The 20,068-nt window shown below is 38.1% G+C and overlaps 1 protein-coding gene across 2 annotated transcripts in view; it reads left to right on the top strand.

Moving 5' to 3' along the window:
- DEF6 (DEF6 guanine nucleotide exchange factor) overlaps positions 1-19,614 on the top strand; it is a 59,801-nt gene extending 40,187 nt beyond the window's left edge. The window contains exons 4-11 of one of the 2 annotated variants that reach the window (XM_014052588.2): positions 1,844-2,071; positions 7,264-7,410; positions 9,344-9,452; positions 10,122-10,420; positions 12,907-13,073; positions 14,291-14,489; positions 18,756-18,846; positions 19,301-19,614. In XM_014052588.2, coding sequence (XP_013908063.2) covers positions 1,844-2,071; positions 7,264-7,410; positions 9,344-9,452; positions 10,122-10,420; positions 12,907-13,073; positions 14,291-14,489; positions 18,756-18,846; positions 19,301-19,527 — 1,467 coding nt within the window. In that variant the 3' untranslated portion in view covers positions 19,528-19,614. Of the gene's footprint in view, positions 1-1,843; positions 2,072-7,263; positions 7,411-9,343; positions 9,453-10,121; positions 10,421-12,906; positions 13,074-14,290; positions 14,490-17,462; positions 17,507-18,755; positions 18,847-19,300 lie in introns of those variants that run through there. The other variant, XM_014052590.2, reaches the window with a different exon arrangement.
- Positions 19,615-20,068: the final 454 nt, after the last annotated feature.

Raw genomic sequence — 20,068 nt, forward strand, 5'->3', positions numbered from 1 at the left:
TCCAGAAATCAAACCAAACATGAGCAGTTGCAGTATAGGTACTGGTGGGGGGTTGTGGTGGGCATTGTGGTGGGGAGGGGAGACACCAAACACACACAATTGACAGTTACTAAGAAGTGAATTTATGAAACCTCAAACCACCTTCTCCTTCAATAAGAGATTGGCTAGAGATTGGAAACGCAGTATAAAAATACAGCTAACTGAATAGTAAGCATCTAAAAGCTCTGCCAAACTTTTTTTTTCCAAATGGAAAGATGACAAGAGACAGCTGCAGAACTGTTGGAAAAGTGAGCATTGCAAATTTAATGTGTTTTAAAAGGGGCTGCTATGGTTGCAAACAAGATGGCTAATCCTATGGTCTCTCAGCAGTCAAATCCATGGAAGACTGCTTTTCCTACAGTGTCCTTACAAGGAGTAACTATCCAGAACACATGTGGGTAATTTCTTACCTTCTCCTTACCTGGGGAAGTTCCGAAGAACTGGTCTACTCACTGGTTCTTTGGTCTTTGCTTCTCAGAGCCATCTTCGCTTCACCATGACACCAAAACGCAGAACAGAGCATTTAAAATGCCCAAAGTTTGAATAATAGTGTACAAAAGATAGGCACTTGTTAAAAGTGAGTCACACAAAAGCATCATGTATACACATTTCTTTGTTATGGAGTTATGATAATTCCTTCAAAACTTGCATCATGATATGTTCACGCTCATTTGGGTTCTGCATCCAGTATTCTAGAAAAAAATGTTTCATGAATTTGGAGCAGCCATTGAAAAGACTAGGTGTCCGTTCCCCCCCTCAAATGATTACTTATTTATAAGATATTGAGCATGGTGATTAGGTGAAATATTGCACTGCTTAGCAACTGCAGTTTCTGTAGCCCCAGTTGCAGTTGTTAGGCCAGGACTTGAGTTTTCCTGCCATGCCATGCTCACCTCCATTTCAACTCCCATCACCCACCTATCTCCCACCCCCCACCCCCCATCTTTGTATTTTTGGCCACCCTGGATTCCATTGCCTCTGCTGTCCACCAGCACTGCCACCCGTAGCTGATCTTCGCCGTCTTCCTCCTCCCAATGCTGGTAAGGTGCAGCCAGCCTGGCCCTGCATGAGGCAGCTGCTGACCTCGTAAGGCCTTTTTGAGGCCATGTATAGAGTTGCAGGGTGGGAGAGGCGGTGGAGCACAAGACAGCATGGTTGGCCGAGAGCAGAGATCGAGGGGAGGGGAAAATAGACAGGTGAGGAGAGTTGAAATGCACCTGTGGTTATAAATGCGAGCAGACTGCCATGCACCCATGTTTTGATCATGTGAAAACAGGAGTGCTATTTTCCAGGACCAGGTTTAAGTACCATTTGTTCAGCCCTTGTTGAATGTTCAGTTGTGTATTTGAATAGTTGCTGAATGAATGTTTAGTGAGGCAAGTTCCTTTTGTGTCCAATCACTCTTGGCCAATAAAGGATATTCAAATTCCAATCTATACCCATTAATAAATGCAGGTTGGTATACATATCTACTTTCTATCCCTCTGTAACCCATTTACTTCATTTTATGCCATTAAAAAGACTCTTTGTAAATCCTCTTTTCTTGGTTATGTACTGATAATACTGTTACTTTGGGTTTAACACTTGACATTTGACACCCATTGAAGTATCTGAGAGTGGTTTTGAACTTGACTTCCCTCTTGCCAGTTCAACACCTTAACCACTATACCATTTTAGCCTGCCCATGTTCCATCATCATGTTACTTGAGAAAGAGAAAATCTATATGAATGTAAAAGGATTATATTGTTCCAGAGATGAGATGTTTGGCTGTTGTTTTATCCTGATGTCACTCATTTTTTTCAGGTGGAATACCTCTTGAAGAAGATATGTACAGCTATGAGCATTGAGCTTAATAGTGGGGAATTAGATGACTATTTTTCCCAAGAGACCCAGCAACAGAATGGTTTGATAGTTTGGCAATTTCTTGATTTGGTAAACTCTGGCAGATTACTGCGTGGAATTGAGCGCGAGCCCATTAGCATGGCCATTGAAGAGGTTTACCAAGAGATCATTGGGGATGTGCTTAAACAGGTAAAGAATTATCTCTTAATTAGAAGAATTGAAAAATGGCTTTAATAAGTAGATAAAAAATGAACTACGGCACTACCAACCTAAGAGTAAGGCCATTAAAGGCACCGTATCAATCATGACTACTATATTTCCTGTATTATGAAATTTAAAATGAGACACTAAGCTATTTTATATCCTTGTACTTCTGTTAAGCATCTGGCTGGGATGATGAAAAATTATGATTTGGTGGTACTTCTTTTCTCTTTAGGAAAATCCTTACTGCCTTGTCCCTCAATATTTGCTGGGCATTCAGGTTATCTATTGATTAGCTAATAATTGGGTTAATTGGTTAATTTATGACAGTAATGGTAGAAGAAAAATATGAGCAAGAACAGGTAGTCCTTGGCCTGCAATTCATTTATTGGCTGTTCGAAGCGCCAACAGCACCGAAAGAAGTAACTTATGACTTTTTCACACTTAACGACCATTGCAGCCTCACCATGGTCTCATGATCAAAATTCAGATGCTTGGCAACTAACTCATATTTATGACAGTTGCAGAGTCCTGGGGTCATGTGATCACCCTTTGTGACCTTCTGACAAGCAAAGTCAATGGGAAATCTAGATTTACTTAACAATCGTGTTACTAACTTAACATCTGAAGTGATTCACTTAACAACTGTGGAAAGAAAAGTCATAAAATAAGGGCAAAACTCTCTTTACAAAAGTTTCCCTTAGCAACAGAAATTTTGGCCTCAATTGGAGTCAGACATTGAAGATTACCTGTAAAAGAAAAGTGAAACGCTTAGTGAGACCAGTGAATCTGCTTTGATTATGTGCAGCCTCTTACATCTCATCAGCAGAAAAAAAAATCACGAGGAAGAGAAGACTGGAGCTGGTGGTGGAGCTGGCTTCCAAGAGAGCACCTCGCTCTCCCTTTGTGACCGTTATTGCAGCGGAAAGCACTCTGATTGTTCAATTAGCCATACACGCTTCCCTCATTGTGCCAGTAGTTAAATAGCATGATGCACCACCCTTATCTGTTCCTGTTTGGCTCATAGTCAGGAAATAAAGTTTGTTCACAGCTTTGGATTTGTTCCTGCTCCTATTTTCAAAAAGGCTTATCTGGTGCATGTAACTGAACCCTAAGACCCTCTCCAATGGTTTAAGACATTTTGAAAGGATGTGGATTTTGAGTTTTGATATGAGGATTTTAATTTGGGGATGATTGAGATCATCAATCCTCCACCTTGCCGCCAGCATCTCTGCACAAAGAGGAAGGAAAGTGAGTCAGCATTCCTTTTTAAAAATAGTTTATTATTATTATTTTTTACAAGCATATCAATGCATGAATAGTATGGCACCTGGGTATCATACATTCTAATACAAATAAAACTAATAGCATTAGTCATAATTATTACTTTCAACCAACATATATTTCTAATGGTAATACATATTTATATAAAGTTGCAATGTGTCATTATTTGATTCCATGTTTTCTCTTATTGCTCTTATTTTATTATATAAAAGTGTGTACACTAATATTCCCCTTTTCTCTTATTTCTATCTCTTATTCTAACTTTTAATCATGTATCCTTTGTTAAAAAAATTTCTTTTTATCCTATCTAACTTCTAGTCATGTCACCTACCTACCAAAAAAAAAAAGGAACAAGAGAGGAAAAGAGAAGCATATCAAAACAACACCAAAAATTAAAAATTCACAGGTCTGCGACTAAAAAGCTGTTTGATTATTTTCATCTAATTTCCATGTATTTTGGTGTGCTGAAAACAAATAAAATATTGAAAAAACTCCTAGATGTCATGTTTTGCCACAACATGCAAAATTGTCTTCAAATTTATCATTTTTTTTTATTTTTTTTATTTTTTTATATTATGGGTTTTTAACCAAATTTAAAGTCCAAATTACTATTAAGTAATTCAAATAAGTGCATTTAAGATATAAAATGCCAAAAAAACCTTAAAGGGTTTGTCTGAGTTATATAAAAAAAATATAGCACTGTAAATCTGATGGTCAGCAATATATACTAAAAACTTGCTAAGCAAGTTTTAAGTCTGTGCTTCTAATAGTAGAAGGGGTTAATCTTTCCTAAAGAATCCAGTGGGAGGGAGACACAGGGCAGATAGCAGCATCTCCGGTCAGTGCAGGGGGCGTGGCCAGCACTGTGACGTCTCGTGTACAGACACAGAGCTGCTCTCTCCTGCATGCCACACTTGTGCACGAATCATTATCAAGTTCTTGGTTCTAGGCTGTTCATACTTTTTCATCACAATTCATGACATTCTTCAACCATTATGTTATGGCTCTGCAAAAGTGTATTAATTCGCCAGACAGTTTCTGTTTCATCTGTGGTGAATATACAGTGTTGAAGCAACAGCAGAATATTACAAACTTAGTATACTTTGCATACTTTGGACTAAAAATTGGAGATCAAGGTAAAGTTTGGGCGCCTCATAAAGTGTGCAAACAGTGTGTTGAGGACCTCTGAAACTGGTTCAAGGGTAACAAAAAATATTTCCATTATCGGATTCCTATGGTATGGCGAGAGCAAAAGAACCATAGTGATGACTGTTACTTTTATTCATGTAATGTGAATGGGTTTAATTCCAAAAGGAAGCATTCCATTTCATACCCCAATCTTCACTCAATAATTCGTCCCATCCCCCATGGCATAGATATACCAGTACCTAAGCCCCCTGCTACCTTGGAAGAGATACCTAGCTCTGACACCTGAACCAGATGATGAATCAAGTTCTGACTTTGAAGATGATACAAGACCAAAATTGTTTTCTCAGGAGGAGATGAATCATTTGGTAAGAGACTTGAATCTTCCCAAAGATGCTGCTGAGTTACTCGGATCAAGGCTGAAAAGCAGGAATTTATTGTTGCCAGGAGTGTCATCTTCATGGTTCAGACATCGTGAAAAGGAGTTCATTCCTTACTTCGCCCAGGAAGACAAGTTGGTTTATTGCATCAATGTCGAAGGTCTGATGGGTCAATTTAAAATCCAATATGATTCAGAACAATGGCGTCTTTTTATAGATTCTTCAAAAAGAAGTCTCAAAGCAGTTTTACCCCACAATGGTTTTTACGCTTCCATACCTGTAGGTCATTCCGTACACTTGAAGGAAACCTATGAGAACTTGAAATTGGTTCTTCGTAAACTTAAATCCGAAGACCATGGTTGGCAAGTGTGTGGGGACTTGAAGGTCTTGTGCATGCTGCTAGGGCAACAAGATGGGTATACCAAATACCCTTGTTTTCTGTGTCTATGGGACAGTCGAGACCGACTAAATCACTGGACCAAGAAGAGTTGGCAGCCGAGGGTGCTAACAGTCAGTGAAAAAATGTCCTCTGAGAAACTTTGGTACCTTCCCATAAAGTTCTTCTACTACCTCTCCACATAAAATTGGGATTGATGAAGCAAATCGTAAAATCACTTCCAAGAGATGGAGAATGCTTCAAATACTTGGTCACCAAGTTTCCATGCCTGTCGGAAGCAAAATTGAAGGAAGGTGTGTTCGTTGGACCAGACATTTGAAGGCTTATAGTTGATCAAGAGTTTGTCAATACCATGACGGATCCTCAAAAAGAAGGGTGGATTGCATTTAAAGAAGTCATACATAAATTTTTAGGCAATAACAAAGATCCTCACTACAAAAACATTGTCGGAAGAATGCTGAAAGCATTTCAAGCTTTAGGTTGCCTGATGAGTTTGAAAGTGCATTTCCTCCAGTCCCACCTTGACTACTTTCCTGAAAATTTGGGAGCTGTGAGTGAGGAACAAGGTGAACGATTCCACCAAGACATTAAAGAGAAGGAAAGGACATACCAGGGAAAATGGAGCATTACAATGATGGCAGACTACTGTTGGAGGCTTCAGAGAGACATTGGAGATGCTACTCACAAGCGTATATGCACCAATAGGAGCCTCACAAAGAAGAAGAATCGAGTTTAGTGTGTATAGATGAGCTCATTTCAGTTCAAAAAAGGATTTTCATGAAAATATTGTAATAAAACTTTAATTGTATAAGTCTATTTCCATTTATTTTGAGGTATTGCCTTATTTAACATAGTTACCTAAATTGTCAGGCAACATGATGTCCTATGACAAAATGGAGGTCATTTTCAGATTCAGCACACCAAAAAACATAAAGATTACATGGAATAACCAAAACAGTTCTCAAAAAAATTTTTTTTGCAGACCTGTGTTATCTATCTGTCATCTCTTGCCCTCTTCAATACTTTAATTGCTATCCTTTTTTTTTTTACTTGACTCCCATCTTCCTCTCTAAGATCTTTATCTCTTTCTACATCTGCTTCTTGGTTGTTCAATCTGAGTATTTTTCCCACCTCTTATCTCCTCCACTGCCTAGTTTCCAGGATTTCTGCCTATGCCCCTATCTCCCTTTTAGAGGTATCTTCAGGAATGCCAGTCAGTATTCCTGATAGCCACAAATCATGTGAGCAGGAGCAAACCAGGATACAGGAGAATCAATATATGGCACATACAGAAACAACCAAGACTGCAACACAAAATCCCATGCAAGGTGTTGACATTTTATTTCCCCCACTTTCATTTATCACTTCAGAACTACTATAAAGTATTGATTGTTTAGATGGTTTGCTGTTCTATTCCAACATACAGTATGCAGAAATATCGTAAGTAGTTAAATAGGCTGTTCTTACATATACAGGAAAATATAGTGGTAGAACAGACTGAAACAATTTGGGCTACAAATAGTGGATCTCTCTTCTGAACAGGCTTCTATGTAAAACTCAGAATGTACAGAAATTAATCTAGGTGAGTGGGTGGGGGTTGGTTTTACCTTTCAGCAACTGTATTGATTTTCTTCATTCATGAAGAATGGTTAACAAAGAGGAATATCCAAATGTGGAACCAGCTTGATTCTTTGTAATCCAATTTGCTACTGAAGGATTTTGCTTCTCAATGGAACAGGACAAGCACTACTTAAGAAGCCTTGCGTTGTCATGTGCTGCATAGTATCCAGATAGTTGCTTGGTCATATGTTAAATTGCATAGTTCACAACCAGCCTACACTATGGATGTGCCCTGGATGTGATTTGGACCCTTTTGGTGACAGATTTTTTTTGTTAAATGGTCTTTTGTAAAGAGCTGTTGTATAAATCTTTGATTATAGTGTGTGTGCTTTTCCTTTTCATTCCCACTACAGGGCTATCTGTGGAAGAAAGGCCACCTAAGAAGGAACTGGTGTGAGCGATGGTTTACCCTGAAGCCCAGTGATCTCGCATACTATGTGAGTGAAGAACGTAAAGAAAAGAAAGGGAGCATTTGTTTGGACAGAAATTCATGTGTGGAGGTAATTGGACATTTTTATTGCAAAAGAGCATGTTGGCCTTTTATACTTCTCATGATCACAAGTATAGTATGCTGTTTTATTAAGAGATTAGTAATGTATGTTTGCCTGAAGCCAGTAAGTAATTGGTTCCTTACATGAATGTGAGGAATGGTGGTTTCTCTTCCAGCTTTAAGGCATGTTTGAATGTGATGCTCTCCAGGTCTTCTCCTATCTTGAAGACAGTACAATATATGAAAGTCAAAATGTAAATTTCCATTAGTTCTGCATTTCTAACAAGTACAAGATTTATATTTTCAATAGTTTTAAAAAAACCATTTTGTTCCCTAAACTGCACAAACTTTCTCCTCACAACAACTTTCTTCCACTCTACTCTAAACAGCAATTGCTTTTACTGAAAGGAAAAAATAAGCAGTGATTCTCTTTTCCTATAAGCAGAGATATCAGTAATGATTGAAGGCCAAAATCTCATGCAGCTTGGTGGTATTTTTTTCCTTCACTTTGGTTTAGCTCTTCAAAAGGTTTTAAGGCAATCTAGATTATCAATTATATCAACATTTACAGAGTACATAAATGTATACCAGTTGGCCCATGCAGTGGCTTAGCAGTTAAGATGCTGGATTTCTAAACTGGAAAGCCAACAGTGCAGGTTTGAGACCAGAGTGTTTCATGATGGAGTAAGCTCCTATCATCATCCTAGCTCAGTGATGGCTAACCTTCTTATCATCATGTCCGCACCCATAATGCAATGCATGCACAACATCCCTACACCCTGCACATGTGTGTGCAACCCTCCGTGCTCCCCCCGTGATTCATGCACCCCCCCACCCCATTTTGGGCCTAGAAGGCCTCCCTGCAGTCTTCTGGGACAAAAAACGGGCCGCAGGGGGGTGCTGCCCCATGCATGTGCACGGCCCCCCCTGCCCACCCCCATGCATGTGCACGTCTCCCACATGCGCCCCACCCGCGAGCATGCACGGCAGAGACCCGAAAATCAGCTGGCCGGCGGGCGGCACACATGCATGTGCAGTGGAGCTGAGTTGGAGCAATGGCTCGCATGCCCGCAGAGATCTCTAGGCCACAAGGATCTCAATGGTTTGCTTTACCTGTCAGCCTCATCAGGTAGACCAGACCAGAAAATGACTTCACATGAAGGTTAAACTACTTTTATTGAATTAGTTATAACAAAAGAATTATGGAAGCCTGATTGTGTTGCACTTTCTTCCCTTTCAAATATTCAAGCAAATTAGGGATGCTTTTCTTTGAGTGACTTCTAAATGTTACATCTTTGCTCTTGTTAAAAAATGTTTCAGTTCCTATTTTCTAGGTAACAGTTCTTGAACATTTCTGCCTAGGTCACCTTCCTTACTGTAATAAACCAATTTAGCTATCCCCCCTCCAAATGCAATTTGCATTTCTGTGAAACTCTCAGTTCTGAAAAAAAAGTATTTGCTTATCAGCATATTATTGTCTCATGTCTTTTATTCTGGCTAGAATTAAGAGATTGACAAGAAATAGGAATTGAATATGGACTCAGGTCTATTTATATAAAGGTGGAGAAATGAGGGGCAAATTTTCCACTAGAAAACAAAGAGGATTCAAACAGGAATTTGAATTGAGAAAGATCATTTTGTAAGGTTTTCCCAATTTCCCTGTGATAAACAAGAGTATCACTTCAGTCATTAGGAGATTAATATGGTGATGTTAATATGCTTAAAGTTGTCCCAATGAGCTAAAAAAAAGCCATTTGTGTGGCCTGTCAGCAAAATCGTAATAGGAATATAGTTGTTCTTAACTTGGGAGATGACATAGGAAAGGGGACCATCTCCAACTAGGTTGGAAGCAACAGATTTTCTGCTTATTAATACTGAAGTCTCCCCTGTTACACGAGATTATAGAGCTAATTTTTACATTTCTCTCCTTTTCTGATTCAAAGATTTTGCCTGATAAAGATGGGAAACGTTGCATGTTCTGTGTGAAAACGTCTTCACGGACCTATGAAATGAGTGCCTCAGATACCAAGCAAAGACAGGAGTGGACATTGGGTGAGCATTCTCATGGTGCTTTGCATTGCTGCATGCCAGTTCTCCCTTGAGATGATCTGAGACGAATACGTTGAACTGCTTAATAACAAGTCTCTCATTTTTTAGGCAGACTTCTTTATGGACTGGCCATCTTCTTGTAGAGCATGACTGAACTTAATCAGATTTATCAAAAGTTAAAAAGCATCTCTACTTTAGATTTAGTGTCAGTGTGGGAACTAGTTTTGGATTTGAGCGCAGGTTCTTTTAACAATGTTCTTTTGGAGATCTTTATAGAGGTCCTTGTGGAGACCCCAAATTAAACAAGTATCAAGTAGCCGTTTTTGCCTCAATTTGAAATAAAGTTTCCTTGGGAAGACTGTTCCACAGTAGAATTGTGAAATCATTAAAAAAAATTACAGTGATTCTATCAAAAACTGTCACAACAATAAAAATTAATACAAGCTAAAAAAAAAAAAGAAATATCTCCCAAACTACATTGAGTTGTGTAAACTTGTCTATTCACAGTTGCCACTTTTGCAGCTCTGGAATCTGTTTTGGCAAATTGCTGCATATTGATCTAAAACTTGTGATTGACTGATTTTATATTCTGAGGCAAACGGTGTTCCTTAATGTCTATGACCGAGAAAGCAAAAGGTTGCAGCCCTGCTGATGCTTCTGTTCCCTTGGCAGCCATCCAGATGGCAATCCGTCTCCAAGCAGAAGGTAAGAAGTCTCTGCACAAGGACTTAAAGCAAAAGAGGAGGGAGCAGCGGGAGCAGCGGGAACGAAAGAAGGCTGCCAAGGAAGAGGAAATGCAACGCTTGAAGCAGCTTCAGGAAGAAAAGGAGCGCAAGCTGCAGGAACTGGAGCTGCTCAAGGAGGCTCAGAAGCAAGCAGAACTTTTACTCCAGGAAGAAGAGCAACGGCGCCAGCAGCAACATGAGGAGATGCAGAAGATGTTGGAAATTCAGCTCCAGGAAGCAGAACAGGTGTGCATGTTCAAAGCAGACCCTGGGAGATCCCTAGCCTGTTAAAGATATTATGTCAATCAATGAAACAGAAATGACTAGAATCTTAAGCCATTTTTTGAATGGTTTGCTCTGTTCCACAGCTTCTTCTCACGTAAATCATGTTCTGGGGAACATTTAGAATAAACTTTCTGGTTGTGTTAGCATGCAACTATTTGAAATGCAAACAGTAATGGAAGTTTGCCTTACTAAACTAAAGTTGAACATTATGATTTAATTGGCTAATAACTGTAAACATGGCTTTCTTATGATATCCCTAAATAGCTAAGGGCATTATTTGCCCATTAGATCAAGAATAAAAGGGGGGAGGGAGAAATAACGGGCAAATAATGGGCAAAGTATGATCACACAGGATGTAGTGAAGGGGAGGATATACAATCTCAGCCAGTTTCTTATGTAGGCCTAAGGAAGCAGACTAAACATTTATGGTTTATTACTGTACAGGTTGTAACATGCTTCTTAATAACACCGTGAACTGGTAAACTGCTTGCCTTCACTATAAATATGGAACTTTCTACTTCCTGTTGCCTGTGGCATACTCTTGACATTTTTAATGCAGACAAAACTCTAAAAGGAATTGCAGTGCATCAGGTAGTATTCTGACTCTCTATGAAATGAACAGTAGCAGAAAAGAATGTTAAATTTGTACAGTAGAACATTCTGAACAATCGTGTCATCCAATTTAAGATAACAGTGACCTCTATCTGCCAAAAAGGGTAACGCAAAAGCCTTAAATGCCAGCATAACCTTGTGTTCTAAATGTGGGACTAAGAAGTCATTTGCTTTCATTCAACCTACCACATAGAATTGCTGGTTTGGGAAACAAGAAATGGAGGAAATAATGCACTATAAACTCTGTTGAGCTTCTCAAGGGGTGCTTTAAATCTTACACTTAATTAAAGTTCTTTGATCTAAGATTGAGTGATTTACCTGTTTTAGGTAATGCTATATCATTTGCACAAATAGGTGTATAGATTCAGCTTTAGCACTAGAGGCTCAAGGAACCTCAATGAATAAGAGCATCCTCCGTCAGTTTTGACTGGCTTATTATTGCAGATTTTCTTGGGTAAAGATAACTTTGCCACAAGGTCTAAATTCAGTTACTGCAAACTGCAATGTATAGTTTTGCCTTGTAGCTTTAAAGGGGCTGCAGCTATATCAGAATTCTGTGACTATATTTAGGGGGTCTCTTACTGGGATTAAAAATTGAAGATGGTGCATTTGTAGCTGATTTGCTGCTCAGTCATTTTCAAGGATGTATTACTGAAAGAGTGCAGAGAAGAGCAACATAGATGATTAGGGAACCAGAGGCCAAAAAATATGAAGAATGGTTGCAGGAACTGGATATGTCTAATTTAATGAAAAGAAGGACTAGGTGTGACATGATAGCCGTGTTCCAATATCTCAGGGGCTTCCGCAAAGAAGAGGGAGTCAAGCTATTCTCCAAAGCACCTGAGGGTAGGAGAAGAAGCAATGGGTGGAAACTAATCAAGGAGAGAAGCAACTTAGAACTGAGGAAAAAATTCCTGAGTGTTAGAACAATTAATCAGTGGAACAACTTGCCTCCAGAAGTTCTGAATGCTCCAACAATGAAAATTTTTAAGAAGATGTTGGATAACCATTTGTCTGGGGTGGTGTGGGGTTGCCTGCCTGGGTAGGGGGTTGTACTAGAAGACCTCCAAGGTCCCTTCCAACTCTATTAAGGAACCCCCAATTTCTATGTAAGCTTCTTAGGCCTTTTCACTGTAAGAACATACTCTCCTAATTGTTCTCCTGAATGCTATTATTGAACCAGTTGTTGAGTGTAAGTGGCCATTCTTTTGTACAATAAACCTCTAGTAGAGCTTAGGTTGGGCACCTTTGCGGAGTTTTTACACTCAGCTTTAGAAACCTACTTACTCACTTAAACATTCTTATGATCTCATCAGTTGCTGTTTTTAATGGTTTGTTTGAATACTTTTACTGATTTCTATGACTTAATGGTCTTATAACTGTTATAAAACAATTCCTGCAGAAGATGTAATTACATAATCATTAAGAGTCAACATGAACTTGATAGCACATAATTCTTTTTTAAAATCAAAATTGTTTATAACTCATAACAACATTTTAATTTTTCCCCAAATGATATATTTGCAGCCATGATGATCTGTTTAATTTTTTTTTATATGTATCATCATTAGTGATGTATATCTGCTTTCTTCAGATATGGTGGATTCATCATTCCACCCACCGTTATAATCTAATAACCTAAAATGTGGCAGATTAATGGGTGAGTGTGGGTTATATATGGAAAATAATAACATTGCTGGTGTCCAGATAAAACAAGAGACTTTACTAGTTACCAACTTCACCAACTACAGCTGAGCACTAGGCTGTTTTCAGCCCCATGCTGTTAGCCAGGATACATTTTGGCTGCTGACTGCCTTTACTTCACCTACCTGCAGGCTCGGGCTTCCATGCAAGCAGAGATGGTTCTGAAGGAGGCAGAGGCAGAACGTCAGCGCAAGCGCATCGCAGAACTGGAAGACATGCAGGAACGACTCCAAGATGCTCTGCAACAGGAGATTAAAGCTCGTCAAGATGAAGGGGCTGTGAGATATGAACAGGCCAGGTAGCATTTGCTGAATAGCACTGATGTATTGTAACCTGGGAAAAAATGGGTTAATAAGAAAAGCAAATAAGAAATAATTTTGATGACATAATTCTGACTAAGTATTGAATCTATTTTTACGATATTCCTACTTTGAAATACCTCAAAGGCAATATATATTTATGTACCTAATTAAAGTGAAGGAAAAACATTGAAATATTAGCAAATGAAATTATAATAAATAAAAACATTAGGTGTAAAAGATATGTAACAAAACATAAGAAGAGAGTAAGCTACTTTTCACAGGAAAAGCCTGAATGAAAAGGTGGGTCTTCAAGAGTGCTAAAACACGGTCATCTCCCAAATGTCAGGATCAGAGGTGGGTTGCTGCCGGTTTAGCTTGTTCAGCTGAACCGGTAGTAGAATTCAGGCCTGGATCGCAGAACCAGCAATGACCCAGCCTTACACATCTCTGGTTCTCTGGCGCAAAGTGTGCACACAGCGAACTGATACGAACTGGTTCAGAAACCCACCTCTGGTCAGGATGTAAACGTGGGTGTAAACAGGGATACAGTGGCTAAGACGCTGAGCTTGTCAACCAGAAAGGTCGGCAGTTCAGTAGTTCGAATCCCTAGTGCTGCGTAACGGAGTGAGCTCCCGTTACTTGTCCCAACTTCTGCCAACCTAGCAGTTCGAAAGCATGTAAAAAAAATGCACGTAGAAAAAATAGGACCCACCTTTGGTCGGAAGGTAACAGCGTTCCTTGTGCCTTCGACGCTTAGTCATGCTGGCCCAATGACCACGGAGACGTCTTCGGACAGCACTGGCTCTTCGGCTTTGAAATGGAGATGAGTACCGGCCCCTAGAGTCAGGAACGAGTAGAACATATGCACGAGGGAAACCTTGACCTTTAAACATGGGTACCACCACAGAGAAACTGCTCATTTGAAATAAATAGCAGGATAAGATGGTGCAAGATGATACAGAGAAAGACCAGAGAAGAAGTAGATGTGAATTCTTTAAAAAGAGAATTCCCAACAAATTCTTTCTCACTCACTTTATGACACCATAAGCGACCATTCCCAGAGAGGAGACAATCTGTTCCTTTTGCAGAGCAGAATTACTAATTTCCTTCAAAGTATTATGCGATGCTTATGAATCATGGGACTAACCCAAACTTTAGACACTAAATCACTTACAGAATGAGAATGAATTAAAATCCTGTATAACTTTGTTAGATTGCTGGCAGAGGAGGAGGAAAAACTGAAGCAATTGATGAAATTGAAGGAAGAACAGGAAGACTATATTATCAAGGCCCAACATGAAAAACTGGCTCTCAAGCAAGAGATGGAAAGCAAGAGCAAGTTTCTGGAAGAAACTAAACTGCAGTTGGAAGAAGTCAGATTTAATAGGGAGAGGATGGACCAGGATGTCATGGTAAGCACTGGAGCTGTGCCTGTTTTTTCCTCTTTTGAAGATATTTTATTTTTTTAAACCAAGGGTTTTTAATCCCCCATTTCATACCCTATAGCAGCAATTCCCAATCTTTTTGATACGAGGAACCAGTTTCATGGAAGACAATTTTTCAGGGGACTGAGGAGGAGGGGAAGGAAAACACAACCTAGATTCCACACATGCACAGTTTTGCTCACCCATAGCTCATCTCCAGTTGTGCTGCCTAGTTCATAACAGTACACAAACCGGTACCCGTCTGTAACCTGGGGGTTGGGGACCCCTGCTTATGAAACATGCTATTCCCAGAGGTGAGGCAAGCCTCCACTCTTCCAATTTTCCAAAAAAAGTGTTAAGATCGATCTTTACCAATAAGCTTGAGGGTCTAAAAGTATGATGCAGTCCTGGGGATGGCTGGTGGCCTGAGAACACTCCCATTCCCTTGTTAACCTCCTAGACCTTTGAATTTTGTACATTGAGCTTTATCTTTACTTGGAAGTTTTAACCTCTTTGTTTGTGCTTTTATTTATGTATTTATATTATTTTATTACATGCTGTAAGATGCCCAGGATTATTTAGGTGAGATGGGGCATGTAGAAATTAAATAAACAAAAAAAATAAACAAGCAAATAAATACATACATATATACCAACATACATATAGGCAGACCTTCCATTTCATTCTGTATTGATGTAGCTAACATTTCTATTTTAAACACTTTGCTCAATATTGAAAAAAAATGAGGTTACTGATATCAAAATATTCTTAGATTTTACACTTTAAAAGTGTTAATCTGAGTCCTCTTGCAAGTGATGTTGCTGGTATTTTTATGGTATTAAAATGACCAAAAGGTTTTTGCATTTTTATTTTTAAAATATTAAAATATTAAATTTTAAAATATATTATTATGATGAAGCATTCATTTACTGTCAATTAATTTATGCAATTTAAGCTAAAGAGTCCCCAGGCAGAGAGCAAATACACTATAGAAAAGATGATCTCAAATGCGTACCTCCACTGTAATTGAATGTTCAGATGGGAGTTTCAAAACTATACTTTGTATATAGTTGTCGCATTGATTCAATTTGTCAGTCGCAAGGATTCAAATTGATTCATATATTGAAAAATCTGCAACTTAAACAGTATTGTTGTAGAGGTTTGAATTAATTCAGTAAGATTGGTATTCATTGAATTGATTTAGTGAAACTATTAGAATCAATATTTACAAACCTACTAAATGCTGCTATTTTTCTGCTATACAAGTGGAGTAGTTGGCCAGCCATACTTTGTGGAATTCATTACTTCCTTGGTACTTTCAAGTATTGAGTACTATTACTATAGATATTTTTATTTGTTTGTTTAACTAAATACTTTTAAGTACAGGTTTTTTTGGAGGGGCAGTGGCTAAACTGAGAAGTCAAAAACAAATGTTCCAGAAAAAAATACAGTTAAACTGCCTCCTATTATGCCAAGAAAAATGCATGAATGCATTTATGTAAATCATCAGGATTTCAGCTAATTGAAGGTGATTTTACTTTAATCTCATTGTGAGTTAACAATGTTATACCACTAGATGGCATGCACTAACCTCTTATAGTATTCTGTTTTAAAAAATTAAAAATGAAAATATGCCAAGATCTCAGGAAATCAGAAATCTCAGGAAATCAGAAATCTCAAAAAAAAATATCATCATCTTATACAGATTTGGCCATTTAATCTTTAAAATTGAAAATAATTGTTTAAACGTCATTTTAATTCTGATGTTTGTATTTTAGTGCTTACAGTGCATGAAATTGGATGATTGTTCCCATTGCTTGAAAAAAAATTGCATTATTCCACTCAATAATAGTTTAAGATTTCTTTGCATTTTCAATACTATCTGCTGTATAGAATTAAAGAATTGTAGCCAAGCATACTTATAGATAAATGTGGCTGCAAATTGAGATAGAAGATCAGATTTTCCCCTAAGGATGCTCCAAAATAGGTTAACTAATCTAGTGTCAGCCCTTCAAGAGAGAACCAGATCAGGAAATTCACTCCACGTGATCAGAACTATACTTTATTGAAACAGATTATTACAAAAGAATCTTGCAAGTCTGTTGTATTTCTGCATCCTTCCCTCTTCAGTGAATCTGGAAGGAGCATTTGGAATATCTTCTTAATACTATCAGCTTTCCCAGAACTTAAAGAATGCTTCCATCCTGTTTATTTACATAATGATTTCTGATTAGCTGCTTCAAGGCCGTCTCCTTGGCTATCTACAGCTAGTTAATTATAGCATCTGATCTCATCGACTTGGTTTATTTACTGTGTGAATTAAAAAAAACAAAACTCATCAGAGCTCAACACAACAACCCTACTTTTAATTTCCCTGGTTTTGATTTTATTACATTTTAAGGGGCTGGTGATCAGCTTTAACATTTCAGTTTCAAAATTGCTTGTTCTAAATAGAATATGCTTGCCCAAATTATGTCTGCAGAGTAGTTTTTCAACCTTGGCAGCTTGAAAATGTATGGATTTCAACTGCCAAAATTTCCCAGCCAGCATGTTAGCTGAGGAAGCTGAAATCCACACAGCTTCAAGTTGCTGAGGCTGAGAAATATTGGTGTAGTGGAGAATGCTTGATGAGAATCCCATTCCTCATAAAGTTTGACCAAAGGGGATCTCTGCAGATACTTCTAACCTGTGGAATGTCTGCCATTAGAAGCTTAAGAAACATGCCCTCAACTTTTAACATTCAAAAAGCTTAAAGACCACAGTTTAAAAAAATACATTTGGCAACTGAAGCAAGAATGGGTAGAGGTACCCGAGTTTTGGTTGAATCCTGTTTCATGTTAAAAACGTCATGAATTTATAATACTCTAATTGTTGAATGGGTATGCTATTTTTGATGTACTTATTGTGTTAATTTGTTGTTTACTGTTACCTATTGGTTACCTATTGCATGTTGTTTGTAAGCCCTTTTAGAGTCTGGTGATTCAAGAGACATCAAACTTTTTGCAGTAAGTAAACAGTCCTTGGCTCCAATGGGCTGCCCTGCCCCTTTCCTAATCTTACCAACACTCTCCTTTTTTTATTTCTTCTTAGCAACCAGTGTCCTTGGATTTTTCCCACTCTCCCCCACCCCTGCCCCCTCTGAAATGCTTCTCCCAAAGTATGCATGTTTCAGAGTTGTGCCTGGATTAAACGTGTCTAGTCATGGACCATTCAAAACTAGCTGTTCTCTGCATGGATCGTTCTGTACATATCTACTTAATTTTTTTTCCAAAGAAAATATTTCAAAGGCTTTAAAATATGTAAGAAAGAAACAGAGCTCTTTAAAGAAGTTGCCATGACCACTTCTCTCAGGACAATTCTTCTCCCTGCGTCTTCATGGGGCATTTTCTATCTAAAAATTGCAAAACAGAGTCCTGCTCTTTCTCTATTTCTTTTCTTAATAGATATTCTGTATTTTAAAAAAGCTAGAGAAGAAATAGTAAAATAACACAAGAGATTACAATTAGCTGATAACTATTTTCCCTCTGTGAAATTCTTTAATACAATTCATTATAAAATCTTGTTTGAGAAGAACCTGAGAATTGTATCCCAGAGTTTGTGGTGATCTTTCAAGGAGACAGCCGTTTTTGATTTAATGCTGGCATTTATAACACTATTACCTCAAGAAATTCCTACAGTTTCAGTTGTTCCAGTCCTTTTCCTGTTAGCCAGAAGTGATTACAGAAAGTGCTCTTAATTGATTAATTATGTCTTCATGTAACATTCTAGGCCATTTGCATTTTCAGTAAAAGAAGATATATATAGTTCAGGGTTGTACTGTGGAATCCTTGATGCTCTTTGTACTTGCAGACATTTCATTATCAAACTAAGTAACATCATCAGTGTGAATGAGTGTGGGCTTTACTCCCTGTATGTGTGTATGTGTGTATGTATGTATGTTTGTATGTATGTTTGTATGTATTTATGTCTATGTATGTATGTGCGTGCACACACACACACATACACACACACACACACAGAGGGAGTGTAGTTTTCTCCTTGGTAAGTTCCTTGATAAGAGTATTGTTTTCTGCTTAATTGTATTTTTGTTGCTCAATATCATATCAACCTTTTTTTCAGTAGGTGTGATGACTGCCTTCGGTTGATTCACAATTTATAATTCACTACGTGTTTACCATTTTGATTACCTAGAAATTACACATATTTTAAACAGAGATAGCACCCAAATCTTTTTTCCCTCCTCTTCCATTGCAGATAGCCCAGCAGAAACTCCAGCAAGCCAGCACCAATGTAAAGCACTGGAATATTCAGATGAACCGACTGATGCACCCCATTGCTCCAGGAGGTATGACTGCAGAAATATTCAGCTATGAAGCAAATTATGCAACTGCAGCCAGATGCCCTGTTTCAGGCTTGCAAGTTAAGCACACACAAATTTATAATTATCTGGCTGCCAAGGAATAATCTTGTGCTTTTTGAATAGACATTGTGTTTGTGTTTGTTCTTCTTCCAGAATTTATGACCACAATTGTTTTAAAGATTATTTGTTCTCTTTTACAAGACAACAGATATCCAGGTTGAAGTCCAGCAATCTGGAATATTCCATTTGTTTATATGTGCTGTGCTGTTATTTCCTACCATTGCTAAGTTCTGCTTCAAGAGAGGTGGTTTATAATTTCTAAAACACATATATTCTGTGTACTTGCAGTAACAGTGATGGGCATATGCCTAGTAATTTGTCCCCTAACGTCTTAAAATAAAAATAAATTTGCCATGTGCTTTTCTTTTCCGGTTTATAGAAAAACGTACCATGACAAGTGGAGGATTCCCTGGCTTTAATCCTGCAATCCTGTCCAAAAGAGAGTCATCTGTCAAATTAAAACAAAATATGGAAAAAAAGAAATCTGATCCTGAGAAGAATGAAAGCAAAGAAAACATAAATGGAGAGACAGAGCAGCAGATGCTGATGCCAGAAAAAGATGATTCTGGCTCAGAAACCCCTTGTTTAGCTTCAGAAGAAAAGTAAACCCACTTAATTGAAATCTAGGGACCAGAATATAAGTGTCATGGCAGCTTAATGATTATCATAGTTTATAAATAGTGAACATATGTAAAGATTTTTTCCCCTTCCTATATAAGTTGTAAGCCGCCCTGAGTCCCCTCAGGTAAAAGGGCGGCCTATAAATAAACTTAAAATGAAATGAAAAGATTGTACAGGGAAGAATTGCGATGATCTCTGCAGTTAAGCCACCCAGTATCCTAGCAGTTCGATTTGTGTGCTAGAGTTAAACCTGAAGGTTTACACATACACATATAAATATTGCTTCCTGACTGAAACTTCAGAAGTATGATTTAAATATGGGATTATGGTTCCCCCAAAGCATGCTTTATTTGGTTTCAGCAGATAAAGAAGAGTTCTGGTAATGCTGTATCCTACTATGGTATTAAAAGTTCTAACAGTTGGTGGTCACAATAGCCACTGCTGTAATATGCCAAGAATTTTGTCATTCTCTCTAAAAAAAATAATATTTGTAAAATATATTGTCTGAACAATTGAAATGTGTTAT

This window comes from Thamnophis sirtalis, unplaced genomic scaffold (assembly GCF_051295495.1).
Source record: "Thamnophis sirtalis isolate CommonGarterSnake01/CBP01778 unplaced genomic scaffold, rThaSir2_p1.2 scaffold_7, whole genome shotgun sequence".
Taxonomy (NCBI): domain Eukaryota; kingdom Metazoa; phylum Chordata; class Lepidosauria; order Squamata; family Natricidae; genus Thamnophis; species Thamnophis sirtalis.